The sequence below is a fragment of the Aquarana catesbeiana genome, linkage group LG08 (genome assembly GCF_042186555.1).
Source record: "Aquarana catesbeiana isolate 2022-GZ linkage group LG08, ASM4218655v1, whole genome shotgun sequence".
In the NCBI taxonomy this organism is placed as follows: domain Eukaryota; kingdom Metazoa; phylum Chordata; class Amphibia; order Anura; family Ranidae; genus Aquarana; species Aquarana catesbeiana.
The window spans coordinates 279,205,765-279,223,446 of record NC_133331.1 but is presented as its reverse complement, the minus strand read 5'-3'; the positions used below and the strand labels follow the sequence as shown (position 1 = coordinate 279,223,446).

The 17,682-nt window shown below is 44.7% G+C and overlaps 1 protein-coding gene across 1 annotated transcript in view; it reads left to right on the top strand.

The window, feature by feature from the left end:
* The first annotated feature begins 277 nt into the window (after positions 1–277).
* LOC141106751 (uncharacterized) overlaps positions 278–17,682 on the top strand; it is a 73,189-nt gene continuing 55,784 nt past the window's right edge. The window contains exons 1-8 of the mRNA XM_073597677.1: positions 278–407; positions 6,824–6,924; positions 8,518–8,615; positions 8,943–9,042; positions 9,316–9,420; positions 9,860–9,958; positions 11,116–11,211; positions 14,518–16,002. Coding sequence (XP_073453778.1) covers positions 6,870–6,924; positions 8,518–8,615; positions 8,943–9,042; positions 9,316–9,420; positions 9,860–9,958; positions 11,116–11,211; positions 14,518–16,002 — 2,038 coding nt within the window. The 5' untranslated portion in view covers positions 278–407; positions 6,824–6,869. The remainder of the gene's footprint in view (positions 408–6,823; positions 6,925–8,517; positions 8,616–8,942; positions 9,043–9,315; positions 9,421–9,859; positions 9,959–11,115; positions 11,212–14,517; positions 16,003–17,682) is intronic.

The window sequence follows — 17,682 nt, the reverse complement described above, 5'->3', positions numbered from 1 at the left end:
CTAAACATTCAGACATTCAGAGTTCTAAGTACTGTATTTCACTATGTGAACTCACTTTACTGTTAAAAATAAGTGTAAAACGCAAAACTCCGGTGGGTGTAACAAGATGTCCGCTTTCCCTCTTCTCAGTGTATCTTTACTGTAGAGGAGTGCGGGGTGTAGCAAGATGGCGGCGACAAAACGTCACTTCCGTTACACATTCTGACGGGTCGCCAAATCTGATGAAACACTGTTCCCTCGGTAGCTATGCCTGGTTGCTATGGAGACGCGCGCGCGCAGTGTGAAGGGAAGAGTTATGGGAGGTTGGCAGCCATTTTGTTGAGCAACCTGACAGGATTCTTCACTGTTTGCTAGTGGCTGTTGGTGGGGGGTGTGAGGCTGAAGGCTGGCTGTCCAGTGAGGAGGAGGTAATAATGTTTTCTTATTATCAGATTAGGGACAGATAAAGGGGTCTCAGCACTCTCTGAAGCTATAACTGTTGAGCAATGGATATTGCCCTCTTTGGAACCTGTGATTGCATGTTTGTATGCCTTAGAGAGAGAGCCAAGCCAATAGGTCAGCAAATTAAAGTAGAACTAAACCTATCATTGTTTCCCGAAACAGTACCGGTCAAGACATGCTGTGGATGGTAACTGTCACAGTTGCTTGTGCAATGAACCAAACTGTCAAGCCATCAATTGGCCTTTTGTTAAAACTAGGAATGGTCTCGGGCGTGTTCGGGGTTCCTAGTCCCAAATCACGTGCCCGGTCCCGCCAGGACGCCGACCAATGCACACCGCCAATCACAGGCAGTGAGACATTTCACAGCTTCACGGATCGGGAATGTCTCACTGCCTGTGATTAGCGGTGTGCAGTGTCGGTTTCATGGCGGGATCGGGCACGTGGTTTGGGACTAGGAACCCCGAACACACCTGAGCCCATCTCTAGTTAAAACTGATTGCATGTGCAGCACCATGGAGACTGCAGATCAAACCATAGGCCAAGATGGCGGCTTCAGTGGCTGTAAAGGAGAGGAGGTTCCCCTTTAAGGCCCGTTTCACGCTGACTTCTGCACCGACATCCCAACATGACTTGCATACGACTTCTGTAACAAAAGTAGAGTAAGGACCTTTTTCTAAGTTGGAGCGACCCAAGTTGTTCCTAGAACGGTTCCATTGCACTTAATTGGGTGCGACTTGTCATGTGACATGTTCTCTCAAAGTCGGAGCGCATGTCACACTAGTGTGAACTGGGCCTAAATGCCCATGTGTAGCTCATCGTAGGGTCAGGCAATTCAGCCTACTCCAGCCTGGCGTCGGCTTCACCTCAGTTATTATGCCTTCCATTACATTTCAACTTTAACACACATTAAAGCGCCTACCGCTTCAACATGCTTTTCGTGTTTTTTTGATGTCTTAGTGATGCTATTTTTTAAACTTGACAAGTCCCCTGTGTGTGTTGATTTTCTATTTGTTTTAAAGGGGCCCAGAAGAACCCAAGCTTAGTAGTACCCTCATTCAGCAGATCCCCTGTTCAGTAGTAACCCCCAGGCCTGCTGATCCCTCCACTCAGTAGTGTCTCCCAGCTTTGCTGATCCTCCGCTCAGTAGTGACTCCCAGCTCCGCCGATCCTCCGCTCAGTAGTGACTCCCAGCTCCGCCGATCCTCCGCTCAGTAGTGACTCCCAGCTCTGCCGATCCTCCGCTCAGTAGTGACTCCCAGCTCCGCCGATCCTCCGCTCAGTAGTGACTCCCAGCTCCGCCGATCCTCCGCTCAGTAGTGACTCCCAGCTCCGCCGATCCTCCGCTCAGTAGTGACTCCCAGCTCCGCCGATCCTCCGCTCAGTAGTGACTCCCAGCTCCGCCGATCCTCCGCTCAGTAGTGACTCCCAGCTCCGCCGATCCTCCGCTCAGTAGTGACTCCCAGCTCCGCCGATCCTCCGCTCAGTAGTGACTCCCAGCTCCGCCGATCCTCCGCTCAGTAGTGACTCCCAGCTCCGCCGATCCTCCGCTCAGTAGTGACTCCCAGCTCCGCCGATCCTCCGCTCAGTAGTGACTCCCAGCTCCGCCGATCCTCCGCTCAGTAGTGACTCCCAGCTCCGCCGATCCTCCGCTCAGTAGTGACTCCCAGCTCCGCCGATCCTCCGCTCAGTAGTGACTCCCAGCTCCGCCGATCCTCCGCTCAGTAGTGACTCCCAGCTCCGCCGATCCTCCGCTCAGTAGTGACTCCCAGCTCCGCCGATCCTCCGCTCAGTAGTGACTCCCAGCTCCGCCGATCCTCCGCTCAGTAGTGACTCCCAGCTCCGCCGATCCTCCGCTCAGTAGTGACTCCCAGCTCCGCCGATCCTCCGCTCAGTAGTGACTCCCAGCTCCGCCGATCCTCCGCTCAGTAGTGACTCCCAGCTCCGCCGATCCTCCGCTCAGTAGTGACTCCCAGCTCCGCCGATCCTCCGCTCAGTAGTGACTCCCAGCTCCGCCGATCCTCCGCTCAGTAGTGACTCCCAGCTCCGCCGATCCTCCGCTCAGTAGTGACTCCCAGCTCCGCCGATCCTCCGCTCAGTAGTGACTCCCAGCTCCGCCGATCCTCCGCTCAGTAGTGACTCCCAGCTCCGCCGATCCTCCGCTCAGTAGTGACTCCCAGCTCCGCCGATCCTCCGCTCAGTAGTGACTCCCAGCTCCGCCGATCCTCCGCTCAGTAGTGACTCCCAGCTCCGCCGATCCTCCGCTCAGTAGTGACTCCCAGCTCCGCCGATCCTCCGCTCAGTAGTGACTCCCAGCTCCGCCGATCCTCCGCTCAGTAGTGACTCCCAGCTCTGCTGATCTTTGTTTGCTGATCCTCCACTCTCTCCGGTCCCTGCTCACCTCCCACTATATTGCTCCCATGCTGCGCACCACATGTAAAATCTGCTAGTTTCTCCTGTTCATGTCCCCGAGCTCTGGTGATCCTCCACTGCTCAGTCCTCACTCTCCAGTCCCGTTCACCTTCTGCTATAGTGTTTCTATATTGCACACCACGTGTGCTGTCCCCTCACCTTTCCGCTGCTCCATGCTGCACACCAGATGTGACGTCTGCACCAGACACTTCCAGAATGTATACACCTGAACCAGAAGTGACTGCTGATCAAGTCTTTCCAGTTCGCTTGTTGGTTTCCCAGTGCATCCTGGGATATCTCATACCTGTAATACCTCCAAAGCAAAGCTAACTCTGAATAAAAGCCTCTCAAATTCTTCAGGTGCTGTAAGCGAGTGTTGTCATAGACTTCTATGGAGACTTTGGAGATGCTTTGAAGCACCATGAAGTAAAGTTTGTGTTTCTTCATACTGGACGCTCTTGATGACAACTCCATTGGGGTTCTCATCTGGCCTGGCGCAGGTCCAAAGGCTTATGAATCACATTTACCAAAAGACTGAAACATCCTCAGATTGATGTGATGAAAAAAAGGGCATCCCCACAGAGTGATACTGTGGATGCAAGTATAATAAGAGGTTGCCAGATCCTCAATTGTAGATGGATTGGAAAAATGGACTCTAGATGGACTTTTTGGGCAACGCACACGATCATCTAAAGATAAGTAGTTTGTTGTTAAAAAAATTACAAACAAAGTGAGGTTAAAATTCCTAGCACCATAGGCTAGTGAAGCTACTATATAGACATCACAGTAACCACTCATAGGCCAAACTATAACTTTTGCATGGAACTTGTACAAATGCAAACATCAATATCTATATAGGCCTGGTCTAAGTTGATGTAAGGGGTAGAAATCTCGTAGCACTACATGATTCGCGCTAATGTGCTTTTTCAGGAGCTTGAGGTAAGTGATGCCAATAGGTAAGTTAAAGACAAAACATGAGAGGGAAGAGAATGTGACAGGGGGAAGAGGAGATGGGAGAGGGAGGGAGGGAAACCAGAAAGGAATAAGACTGACACTTACCCACAAGCAGTAAGCGAAAGGGTAGTATACCAGCAAAAAGGTACAACAGAGGGGAGTTTTTTAAGAAGGTTTGTGTGGACCTGCCATGTACTTTAGCTGTACCATCTCTTGGTTCCTCAGGCTGTTACCTTGTTTTTGGGTGTCATATGATGTGCCTGAACATTTTTGTGGTTGATCATCTTCTTTTGTAATTTTTCTGATCTCTTAAAAATCTGATCTCTTAAAAAAATTATAAAAAAATGTACTATAACTGAAATGCAGACTTACCAGATAATTAGACCTCTGCATTATGGATCTCAATATGCACTTTGGACATTGATGGCACCTCCTTGTTTCAGGCTCTGTGTCCAGAGTGAAACGAGGTGTGTCTAAAAAGTTTGGTGAATGGTATCAGAAAACAAGCAAAACAGAAGATACAAACAAATTACCTTTATTGGCCTTCAAAATAATTGCCAACCTTCACAACACACTTTTGGCAACGTTCATAAAGCTTCTGGAAACTGTCAGCAAAGGCCTCCTTAAGAATCAATCGCAGAACTGCTGTCACACATTCTTGGATTGCCACCACATCCACAAAACGTGCGCCTTTCATGATGCTCTTTAGGCAGGGAAACAAAAATATCCGCAGGCGCCAGATCAGGGGCATATGGTGGATGATCGAGAACAGGTGAGCCAATAATTGGTGCACACGGATTCCCTGTGACAATGGATTGCAGAAACTATGGATCCTGGTCACACATGGTAATAAAATCTCCAGAGATTTCCATCCGTTTTGCTTTCTGTTCATCTGTCAGCTTGTGCAGCACAAACCGGGAACAGATGTTCTGCTAATCCAAATCTTTGTGGACGATGGTGCGCATGTGTCCTTGCTACTTCCCAATTCCTCCGCCATCAATCGTAGAGTCAGTCGCCGATCACGTGCCAGCATTACTCACGCCATCATATCTGGGGGTTCTGCTTTTCGACGGTGAACCCGAACGTGGCTCGTCCTCAGTCGTTTCCTTCCTGTCGCGAAAGCGTTTGAACACATTTTCTACTCACGGCTTCTGTCTCATACACTTGCACCAACATTTCATGCGTTGCTGTTTTCTCCAGTTTGTAGCAGAACTTGATGTTCTCTCGTTGCTCCATTGCACTGTGACCCTACCTCTCACACTGACTACATTTGACTGCTTTCAAGGGGTTTACCCTTAGTCACATGTACTCTGCGCTAGTTGGCGCTTCTCGATATGTCTCCGAATAGCTATGTGCATGCGCACGCACCTGACCCATGTTGCTGTTAAGATAACGGACCATTCACCAAACTTTTTAGACACGCCTCGTAATGCAAAGTTTGTTTAGAAAAAAAATAAAGCATAAAGGAAAAAAAAAAAAATATATACCTGTAAAAGCTCTAGTGGCCACAATCTAGAGATTACCTCACCCGGACTGAAAATATTGCAGTAGCTACCATTCACATCCTGTGTAATAGATTGACATCAAATGTTTAGGTTCCACCCTACATGTTTTGCCCGATCGGGCCCCGATGAAGCCCTAATTTCTCAACATCCTGTCACCCTGGACACAGTGCCAGAGACAAGGAGGTGGCTGTTCTAACAGTAACCACTTACCAAAGTATTTATTGACCTCCATAATTCAGCATGAGGTCTAATTATTTGGTAAGCCTGCATTTCACTCATCATGGGGGATGCAGGATTATTCTGTGCTCCTGGGTGGATAACAGTCTTTTTAAACAAGCTCTACAAGGCTGTTTAAAAACTTCTCCTTGTTGCTCCTCACTGCTCTTCTCCCCCTCTGAACTCAATCCTACTCTCCCCCCCCCCCCCCCTTTTTTTTTCCTCTTCTACCCCCTCCCTTTCATTTTTGTGTTTCTCTTGATTTCTGACCTGGGTCCCTTGGGCCCATCACTTGAGACTACCCCTGGCCCTGTTGGTCGGGGCAGTTAGTTTATATTGTATACTTCAACATAAACATCGATGTTGTAGTATTGCTCCTGTTATGCATTGTATGGGAACCGAACGTTCCTTTATTCATTGTGTACTGTTTACTTTTTGCTTCAATAAAAATGATTGTACCGGGAAAATTTTCTCCTAGTACTAGAAGGCCTTGTCCAGGCATTGCGTCAGAGGTTCTGTTGCAATAGAACAGGGGTCTCCAAACCTTCTAAACAATTGGCCAGTTTATTGTCCTTCAGACATTAGAGGGGCCAGATTGTGGTCCTCAGGAGTGGAAAATGCCCCACTGCCAGTGGGAATAAACAAGGCCTCTGACTTGATGGTCAGTGGGAGTGATGGTCAGTAGGAACAGCAATAGTGCCCTGTCATTGGTATTGGAGGAATAGTACCCCATTGTTGGTGTCATTGGGAGGAATAGTGCTCCATTGTTGGTGTCAGTTGGAGGTATAGTGCCCACACATTGGTGTCATTGGGAGGAATAGTGCTCCATTGCTGGTGTCAGGGAGAGGAATGTTGCTCCGAGGGCCAGATAAAGGCAAACAAAGGGCCGCAATTTTGAGACCACTGCAATAGATGCTGTAAATTTACCTTGATGTAAAAATATCTTGGATCTTGCATGATTTTAGATATCCACTTTTTAGTATCATGTGGATGGGGAATCAGTTTTCCTGCTATAGGCAGCCCACATTTCCAAGTCCAAATACAGTATAACCTGATTTTAAATTGTAATATATAGGCATTTTTTTTTTATGTATTGTACCCCCGTGTCACTGTTAACTTAAAAACCAAGAAACCCCTTCCTACTACATAGCTAACTAGAGCATGACCTACATTTATAAATCTGCCTGGGTCCCTGGGCACTTTGCTAGTACCTCTAGGCATTTGGCTTCCACATCTGCAACTACAACTCCCCTCAGCCAAATATAATAATAATATAATGTATATTTTTTTTTTCTAAGGATTGTATTGCATTGCAAGCAAGATGAGCGGGAGCATTTGAAAGACATGGACCTGCACAGGGGCATCATGATGGCAAACCAGCCACCCCTTACTTCACCTGGTAAGAGAAGACTTTCTTGGAAAAAAAAAAAAAGTATAGAGATCGATTAGTGGATCTCAACCTTTGAGATCAGAGCCTAGTAAAAAAGAACAAAAAAAATATACTCGTTAATTCTAGGATAATGATAGATATGATAGGATGTAGAGCGGTGGAAGTCAAGTCAGCCCCTCCATGGACCGGCTGGGGGGTGTGGGGGGGTGTGGTTGCAGCCTCTCACCACAGGGGTATTGGGGGTGCAGCCTGGGTCTCATCAGTGCTCCTCTCTCCCCTTCTCCATGACCACAGAGAGGAAAGGGAATAGTGATGCTAGGAGAAAGGGAGTCGGTGCCCTCTGGTGGTCGTAGGGTGACAGTGCAGGTTGTACTGGCTTGGTCTGCCCACCGCCAAGCCCTACTTTGTGTCCCAGCAGGCCATGAACTGGCACTGGTCCACGGCCCAGGGGTTGGGGACTCCTGAAGAATATACATTGCAGCAGGTATATCTATGTAATGTACACCATGCCGCATACTTTGCAACAGTCAAAGTGCAAGGGTCAGGAGTAAGTATCCTCTTAAAGTGGTTGTAAACCCTTCCATATACCCAGTGACGTGACTTGCCTTAGGTGATACCCAGAGATGAAACAAATTGTCCTACATAAGTTGTACCTGTTTGTCTGCAGTGTTCTGCTAAATTTAAAAAGCTTGTCTGAGCTGTCAGAAAAAAGGGGCAGAGACCTGAAATTACACACTGCAGAGTTCAGTGAGCAGAACTCTGAGAGCCGATTGGAGGGAAGGGACACACCCCCCTTCACACAGCACACAGGAACAGAGCTGAGGCTGTCACGGGCTGTGTTCTGGAGCTTTCTCCCCTGTCGCCTTTTTTCTCTTGGTGTCAGGAAAACTTGTCAGAAGTGACTCATGCAGATAGCAGAGGAAGGAGGCAGCGGATAAAAATAAAACTTAGTCCTCTGGACTGAGACAAGTACACACTATAGAAGGATATGCTTTGTTCATATTTAATGTCTAAGGTTTAAAACCACTTTACGTTGGTGGTCAGTATGCCTCCTTCACCCAGCATGCCCCCTACACTGGTAGTCAGTACACTCCCTTACATTGGTGGTCAGCACTCAGTGCGTCCCCTTAGTTGATAGCCAGTGCTTTGTGTACCCCCTTAAATTGGTAGTCAGTGATCAGTGTACCTTTTTAATTTGGTCAGTTCTCAGCGTTCGCCTATGTTTTGGTGGTACCTGCTCAGTGTATCCCCCTTATAGTGATGGTCAGTGATCAATATGTGCCCTTTAAACTGGAGAGTATAAACTCTGGTGTAGCTGTGCATGGTAGCCAATCAGCTTCTAATATCAGCTTATTCAATTAAGCTTTGACAAAAAAAAAAAAAACCTTCAAGTTTTAGTAAATGAACCTCATTGTGACACTGCAGAGGTTGTGACAAATGTCTTGTGTGTGTATTTGCGTGCAGTCTGAGCCAGCACACATAAAAAAATATATACTGTCAAGCCACAGCCTGGCTGTTCAGAAACAATGATCTAGATATACACATTCTCTGATATAAAGACATAGCAACAATGTATTCAGTCAGTGTGTGTGTTTCCTACAGATGGATCCAGTAATTGGAACCCACCAGAGAGATGTCCTCGTCCTCTGTATTCCTGGGACTTGAAACTGGAAAATGACAAGATTCCAGAGGATGATCAGGTATCTAGAATTAAGGATCTGTACTAAGGCCTGGTTCACACCTATGCATTTTTTTAGTGCGTTTTCAGTTTTTCAGAAACAGGCTACAGTCCATTTAACATGGTTTCCTATGGGTCACGTTCACATCTGTGCATTTTATGGAAAAGGCCAGGGACTAGCAGGTTGTGTTTTTGGTTCCAAAGACTTCAATGGATCAAAAACGTGTATTGAAAAATGCAAAATGCACCTGGAATATGCGTCAACCCCAACCTGCATAGGTGTGAACCAGGCCTAAAACTGAACACTCTTGTAGATCAGACACCAACGAAATATGTTATTTTAATTTAGGATAAAGAGCTTATTGTCATTAAAGTGGAAAATGAAGAGCCATATTTGATGGGAGATGATCTGTGTAAGGAGGAGGAAACCCCTCCAGAGATCAGCACAGGTAAGGAACAAACATTAAATCCAGAGAAGAGTCCCAGATTCTCCTTGTTCAGTCACTACAACAATCTCTTCTTCTCCCCCCTCCTCTGTCAGTAGACAGTAATGGGGAGACAGCATGTGCCCAGTGGGGGAGTCAGGAGCCATCAGCCTCTATTAGACTCCGGCTCTCCTCCTCCCATCATGTCATTGTGTGTTACCAGCCAAGAAACATGACCAGTCTCCCGTCTCTCATACATCTCAGTACAGGGGGCTTCACTCTCATCTCTATTCACAGACCCCGGAGACACCAGAACCACTCAGAGAGATGTCAAAACTGAGGAGGAGGAAGAAGGACCTGTGAAGGTTAAAAAGGAGGACATTTCTACTGAGATTAACACAGGTGGGCAATAAATACCAAATGCAAAAAAACTATTAAAGATTCCACTTGAGTTTGGTGCAAGCTGAGACACTTTTTAGATTGCATGTGGGACACTTTCACAAAATCTGTCTGAGCCAGTTTCTCTGTTCGCCAAAAGAGAGTTGGTCTTAATTAGCTATACCTTGGTAAGATATGAACTGTTGGTATTTTATTTTTAATTTGGTGCATTCATTGCGCCACAATGTAAAAGTGACGCATTTTAGAACTACCTGAATTTTGGTCTACAAGTCGCTGTTAGAACCAAGGTGTTGTGTATTCTTCACAAATTTGGCACAATACACTGGCAAGAGGGATTAACGCCAGAAAAGTGTCGTAGCAGCTTTATTGAATTCCCCCCACTGTATTTAGAGGCCAGAATGCATGCCAGTACAGGGAGCTTTACTGTCACATTTATTTATAGAACCAAAAAACACCAGAGCCACTCAGAAAGACATCAAAGTTGAGAAAACAGAAGAAAGACATGTAGGGATTAAAGGGAAGGAACTTTTTATCAGCCAAGGTGAGTAATTAAAAAAAAAAAAAAAACTCATTCTACTTATTCTAGTCACTAGAACAATCCCATGTACCCCTTCATCAGTCAATAGAAAGTAATGGGGAGACAGTATGTGCCCAATGGGGGAGTTGAGTCATCGGCCTCTTTTAGACTCCGGCTCTCCTCTACTCCTCGCATTATTATTATACAGTATTTATATAGCGCCAAAAGTTTGTGCAGTCCTTTACAATATAAAGGGGGACAGCACAATATAATATATATATTCACACAAGCGCATGTGTGTTTTTGACCTTTTGGGATGCACTCCCTAATGCAATAGGCTTTGCACACCTATAGCCCTGCTCATGGAGCATAGCTGCAGGGAATGATCTGATGGAGGGTACAGTTTATTTAGGTAGAAGTGGGGTAGGCTTCCTTGAACAAATGAGTTTTCAAAGATCGCCTAAAGGTGGATAGCTGACCGGACATACTGGGGTAGGGAGTTCTAGAGGAATGGAGAAGTCCTGGGGGCAAGCATGGGACGAGTTTACAAGGGAGCTAGAGAGCAAGAAATGTCTTGGACGATATCTGCAGATGAGGTTGATGGGGGGGGGGGGGGTGTACATTGTGGTTAGTATTTTAATATTATATGGTGGGGTAGTGGAAGCCAGGGACGAGATTGGCAGAGAGGGGCATTAGTCACGGGTCGGTTACTAAGGTGTATTAGTCTAGCAACAGTGTTCATAATAAACTGAAAGGGGGATAGCTTGTGGAAACGTAGGACAGCAAGGAGGGAGTTGCAGTAATCAAGGCAGGATATAACCAAGGTGAGGATAAGTTGTTTTTTTAGCGTGGTTAGTCAGGAAGGAGTGAATTCTGGAAATGTTGAGGAGGCAGGATTTAGCCAGTGATTGGATGTGGGGCCCGAAGGAGAGGTCAGAGTCCAGGATAACACCTAGCACCCTGGCATGTGGGGAGGGAACAATAGTTGCTGTTGATTTCAATGGTAAAGTCATGAGCGGGGGATCAAGGAGGAGGAACCATTACAAGCTCCGTTTTAGAAAGATCAGATCATATTGTGTGTTACCAGCCAAGAGACGTGACCAGTCTCCCCCCCACACACACTCTCTGGGGTCTCTCATACATTTCGATACAGGGGGCTTCACTCTCCTCTTTATTCACAGACCCCGGAGACACTCGGAGAGATGTCAAAGCTGAGGAGGATGAAGGAGGACATCTGGAGATTAAACAGGAGGAAGTTCACATAGAGATCAGCACAAGTGAGTAATATAAACACTAAATGCAGAATAGGGTCACTTATTCTTCTTCTTGCAGTCTCTTATGAATTGATAAAGGAGAAGAGTTGTGGTACAGGAGATGCAAAGCTGGATCCTCTGGAAAAGGAGGAAGCTGACCTATAGCTTGGATTTTTCAACTTCGCTGTTAAATGCCATAGAGGTTAATTCAGTCTTCTCTGCATGTCCGTAGATCACAATTCAGTCTTCTCCGCATCTCCGTAGATCTCAATTCAGTCTTCTCCGCATCTCCGTAGATCTCAATTCAGTCTTCTCCGCATCTCCGTAGATCTCAATTCAGTCTTCTCCGCATCTCCGTAGATCTCAATTCAGTCTTCTCCGCATCTCCGTAGATCTCAATTCAGTCTTCTCCGCATCTCCGTAGATCTCAATTCAGTCTTCTCCGCATCTCCGTAGATCTCAATTCAGTCTCCTCCACATCTCTGTAGTTTTGATAGCAAGACTTTTAATTGTTCTTTTATTTTTCTGTTTTTTGAAAGAAAGATGTTTTCTGTTGCAAAACTTACTGCAAAGGAAGGACGTATTATGTTCTGTGAACTATAATATATTTTTAATTTGAGAATGCGTGAGTATGGAAAATAATTTGTGGGTTTTTTACACACTGCGATTTTTTTTTTTTTTTTTGCCTTTATCAGTCCTAACCAGATAAGGGTTGGGTGAGGAACAAGCTTCTAGTACCTGGAAATTTCACCAAAGGTGCAATCCTCCTAAAACTGTGCCAGGAGAGGAACAGTGCCATTAGCTCAGTGCTTCCAAGCAGTGTTCTTGGTACTTCCAGTCCCTGCTATTTTTTGAATAGCATTAGTTGTGATAATAGAAATCAATGGGAACTTATTTCATTTAAATAATAGCAGGGACTAAAGTTGAAATCTCATTGATCAGAAGCATTGCACTAATAGTACCACTGCAGCCTGGACACTGTTCGATCTTCTGCTGTATATTCCAAAGATATGTCCAGGGCATAGCCTTCCACACTGTCTGCTGTGCAGGTGATTGTAGGAAGAGAACAAAACATTACATTTCTGGTAGTTTTACCAACTAAATGCATCTAATATTTTATTGAATATGTAACATAGCTTATTTTTTCTATATTTTTGCCATTTTGTTTTTAAATATTCTTTATGTTGAATTTGCTATTTTAGGAAAGAACATAGAAATAGACAGCTTGCGCAAGAATTAAATCTCACAAAAAAATGATATAGAAATACTGAGGTTGATTTATTGAAAACTGGAGAGTACAAGATCTGGTGCAGCTCTGCATAGAAACCAATCAGTTTCCAGGTTTTTTGTCAAAGCTTAACCACTTCCATATCACGTGAATTCCAGCACTCCTCTCCTACATGTAAAAATCATCATTTTATTTTGCAAGAAAATAACTCAGAACCCCAAAACATTATATAATTTTTTAGCAGACACCCTAGGGAATAAAATGGCAGTCATTGCAACTTTTTATGTCACACGGTATTTGCGCAGTCATTTTTCAAACGCAATTTTTTTTTGGAAAAAACATTTTCATGAATTAAAAAAACAAACAAAATAGTAAAGTTAGCCCAATTTATTTGTATAATTTGACAGATGATGTTACGCCGAGTAAATAGATACCTCAGATTTCACGCTTTAAAATTGTGCACACTCGTGGTATGGTGCCAAACTTTGATACTTAAAAATCTCCATTTAAAATTTGTACAAGTTACATGTTTAGAGTTAGAGGAGATCTTGGGATAGAATTATTGCTCCCACTCTAATGTTCGCGGTGATACCTCACGTGTGTTTTGAACGTTGTTTAAATATGCGGGCACGACTTGCGTATGCAATTTCTTCTGCGTACGAGCTTGTGGTGATGGGGGCACTTTAAATTTTTTTTTTTTTTTTTTTACACTTTTTTCCCTTTTTAAAAAAAAATTGGATCACTTTTATTCCTATTACAAGGAATGTAAACATCCCTTGTAATAGGAATAGTACGTGACAGGTCCTCTTAATGGAGAGATGTGACCCTCACATCTCTCCTTCAGGCTTAAAAGCATCAGATCAAAAGAAAATGTAATGATCTGATGCTTTCTAGCTGAGTCCCCGGCTTTGTTTAATTCCGGCGGCCCAGACGTGACCTTATAACGTTGCGCCTGGGTCTCCGAGAGTCATCGAGATTGCCAGGGACCATCTGTCCCTCGGTTTTCTCTATGACTTCCTTCAGGCGCCGGTGGATTCCTTCTCCGGTCCCCAATCGTACGGGAGAGCCTGGAGAAGCACTAGAGGGTGGCGGGAGGGGGGATCATTCTTATTGTTGCCGGTAAGAATGATCAAGCGGCTGAACTGCAGCTATAATTGTTCTTACGTTGTAGGGAGTTGCCGGCTGAAAAAAACAATATCTGGATGATGGCATCATTCAGATATCACCACTGAAAGCCGAGGACTTCATATGACTTTTGGCAGTATTGAAGGTGTTAATGGAACAAGCTGAAGTTGGAAGCTGATTGGCTACCATGCACAGGTGCACCAGATTTTACACTCTCCAGTTTTAGTTAATCAACTCCATGGTTTTGCATATTTCTTGCTGGGTACATACAAGATCTTTTAACAAGGCTTGCTGAACAATACAATTTGGGAAATATCCATATCATACAGTGCTATAGTAATAATACCATCTCGTGACTTGCTAACCATCTGCACATGTAACCATAAGAGGTGAGTTAGACCATGAGCCACAAATTGTATCAAACTGTATTAAAACCCCTGTTAGGGTAGGCAAGTTGAGGGCTGAGTTAAGCCGACCATAGATGGTTCGATTCTCGGCTGGTCCCTGCTGATCTTGCCAAGATACGAACCATCTATGGCCGACGTAACATGGCCCTCCATCTATATTAACTTGCCCATCTATGGGCAAGCTGATTGTACACAAGTTGATCCATCGCTAGCCACTAGCAGTAATTACTGTGTTCTCCCGGGAAGGACTGCTCCTCCCACCAGGAGAACACAACAGCTCCGAGGGAGGGATTCCCACATCAATATTGATCTGTTGATGAAGGAATCGACTGATTTTCTTTCCTGCCACCTGTGGCAGGAAAGAAAATCATATCATCAATGGCCTGCCTTAATAAGAGTTCTCCATTCAGTTAGTGAGGGGGCAGTTTCGATGCGAAAAGAATAGATTTTGTTGGCATAGAAGCACATTGCTCCTAATCGTTTTTTGGACTGGGAAGGGAGTGGTGGGTCATTCAGCCAACCCCAGTAGACTTCATCATTCTTATTTACCTTAACTTTAATTCCCTCCAGATGGACGATACAGAAGATATAACATGGAAGACCATCTTGTGATTGGTGGTGATTTACAAGAGGACGACATTACATCAGTTTCTTCAGGAGAAGACCAAATTTTCCCAAATCAACTTTTAGTATCTGAAAGGAACTTGCAGGGTGACTTACCCAATGAGACTGTTGAGTATTTTGCTCAGAGAGAAAAACTTATTTCACAGCAGACAGGTCAAAAAGTGGTTAAACCATATTCATGTTCGCAATGTGGCAAATGTTTTTCCCAAAGAGGCTATCTTATCTCCCATCAGATCAGTCATACTGGAGAGAAGCCATTTTCCTGTACGGAATGTGGGAAATGTTTTACCTTCAGATCCAGCCTGTTTGTACATCAGAGAACTCACAAAGGAGTGAAACCTTACTCCTGTCCGGAATGTGGGAAATGTTTCACTCGGAGATCCGGTCTTATTGAGCATCAGAGAATTCACAGCGGTGAAAAGCCATATTCATGCTCTGAATGTGGGAAATGTTTTTCTCAGAAGCAACACCTTATTGCGCACCGGAGAACCCACTCGGCTGAGAAACCCTTTTCGTGTTTGGAATGCGGGAAATGTTTTTCTCACAGGTCGCGTCTGATCTCTCATCAGGCCACTCATACGGGGGAGAAGCCGTATTCATGTGTAGAATGTGGAAAATGTTTTTCTTTTAAGCATCTACTTATTCTTCACCAGAGAGCTCATGCGGGAGAGAAGCCATTCTCCTGTTCAGAGTGTGGAAAATCCTTTTCCCAAAAAGGAGATCTTACCTACCATCAAATGATTCATACGGGGGAGAAGCCTTATTCGTGCTCAGAATGTGGAAAATGTTTTGCTAAAAGGTCCCATCTTGCTAGTCACCAGAGAACTCACACTGGTGTGAAGCCATTTTCGTGTTCGGAGTGTGGGAAATGTTTTGCTAAAAGGTCCTATCTTACCGTACATGAGACAACTCACACAGGGGTGAAGCCCTTTTCCTGTTCTATATGTGGCGAAAGTTTCTTTTTAAATTCATCTCTTACTAGACATGAAAGAATTCATTCAGGGGTTAAGCCACATGCGTGTTCACAATGTGGGAAATGTTTTACAGAGAGATCTAGTCTTATTGTTCATCAGCGAACTCACACAGATGTGAAGCCGTATTCATGCTCTGATTGCGGAAAAAGATTCACTCGGAAAACCGGTCTGATCGAACATGAGAGAACTCACAGCGGTGAGAAGCCGTATTCGTGTTCTGAATGTCGAAAATGCTTTGCTACCAGATCGTATCTTACTAAACATGAGAAAGCTCACTCGGGGGTGAAGCCATTTTCCTGCTTGGACTGCGGTAAAAGTTTTCACTTTAAAGCAGATCTTAACAAACACGAAAAAGTTCATACAGGGGAACTCAAAAAACACAGAGGGGAAGTTGCACATCTGAAACCTTGCTGCATCTCAAATAGTTCACACAGGTGTGCTCCTGACTTGGAGATCTGAGCGGGTGAAAGGTTTTACGAAGAGATCAAGTTTGACTGCACTTTATCAAGTCCACACTGGAACTAAGGCTCGGTTCACACTGCTGCAACCCCAAAGCCCTGCAACCTCAACGTGACTTCAGTGCAAATTTGATGTTTTGCAACTTTGGCTCAGGCCAATCATAACAATGCAAGGGATATAAATGTCGTTTTAGGAGTTGTGTACTACCCCAATACACAACATTAAAGTCCATAAGCTTTAAAATTGATTATAGTCCATGGCTTTCATAGCAGAAAGTGTGAGTGAAGCAAACTCTGTCAAGCTGGAAAAGGAAGACAAGGGGGCGCCAACTAAGTGCAGTATTGAAACACAAGTTTATTGACCACTTAAAGACCGGCCACCGCATATATACTGTGGCAGGGCAGCTCTGTTGTGCGAAACAACGTACCCGTATGTTGTTTTCGTGCACTAGATACTGCGGGTGCGCGCTTGCTGCATGGCGCAGGAACCAGTCCGTGGGTCCGGCGGACCCGATGTCTGCCGGCCACCCACGATCGCTCCACAGAGAGGCAGAACGGGAATCTGCCTATGTAAACAAGGCAGAACCCCATTCTGACAGGGAAGTACACAGAGATCTTCTGTTCCTATTAATTAGGAACAGTGATCTCTGTGTTCTTCCTGTCAGTCCATCTCCCACACAGAAAACACTAGCAAGGAACACAGTTAACCCTTTGATTGCCCCTGATGTTAACCCCTTCTTTGCCAGGGTCATTTATACAGTGATCAGTGCATTAGCACTGATCACTGTACTGGTGTCACTGGTCCCCAAAAAAGTGTCACGTAGGGTCAGATTTGTCCGCCACAATGTCGCAGTCCCGCTAAAAATTGCTGCTCCTTGCCATTACCAGTAAAAGCAATAAAAAAAAAAAAATTCCTTAAATCTAACCCATAGTTTGTAGACGCTATAACTTTTTTGTGCAAACCAATCAATTTACGCTTATTGGGATTTTTTTTTTTTTTTACCAAAAATATGTAGAATACATATTGGCCTAAATTGATTAAGAAATTTTATTTTTTTTGTACTTTTTTTTTATTATTATTATTATTATTTTTTTTTTTTTTTTTTTTCAAAATTGTCAGGTTTTTTTTTTTTTTCTTTTTTGTTTATAGCGCAAAAAATAAAAACTGCAGAGGTGATCAAATTCCACCAAAAGAAAGTTCTATTTGTGGGGAAAAAAAGGACATGAATTTTTATTTGGGTACAGTGTTGCACAACTGAACAGTTGTCAGTTAAAGTAACGCAGTGCAGTATCGCAAAAAATGGCCTGGTCATTAAGGAGGTAAATCCTCCTGGGGCTGAAGTGGTTAAAAAGCCAATGGATAACTTGCATGAAAAAAGACAAAGAGAAGGAGTAGGCCTCCTCAAACAGATCAGAGGGGTACCCCAGAAACTTGTTTTTGGGGGCGACACTTTTCTTAATATAGTCTTCTGTTTGTTCCTATATTAGGATGCTCTCCATAGTGTGTAACAGGTTTGATAGAAAAGTGGAAGCTTTGAAACACATAACCACGCTCCTTCCTGTGGCCTCTTGGTGAAGTCCCTTCCGGTTTTGTTTCACGCTGGCCCTGCTACTTCGGGCTGTGATCCCCCATTGTCTTTGAGTGCAGTGAGGAGCAGAAACACCAGTCCAGCCAGGGA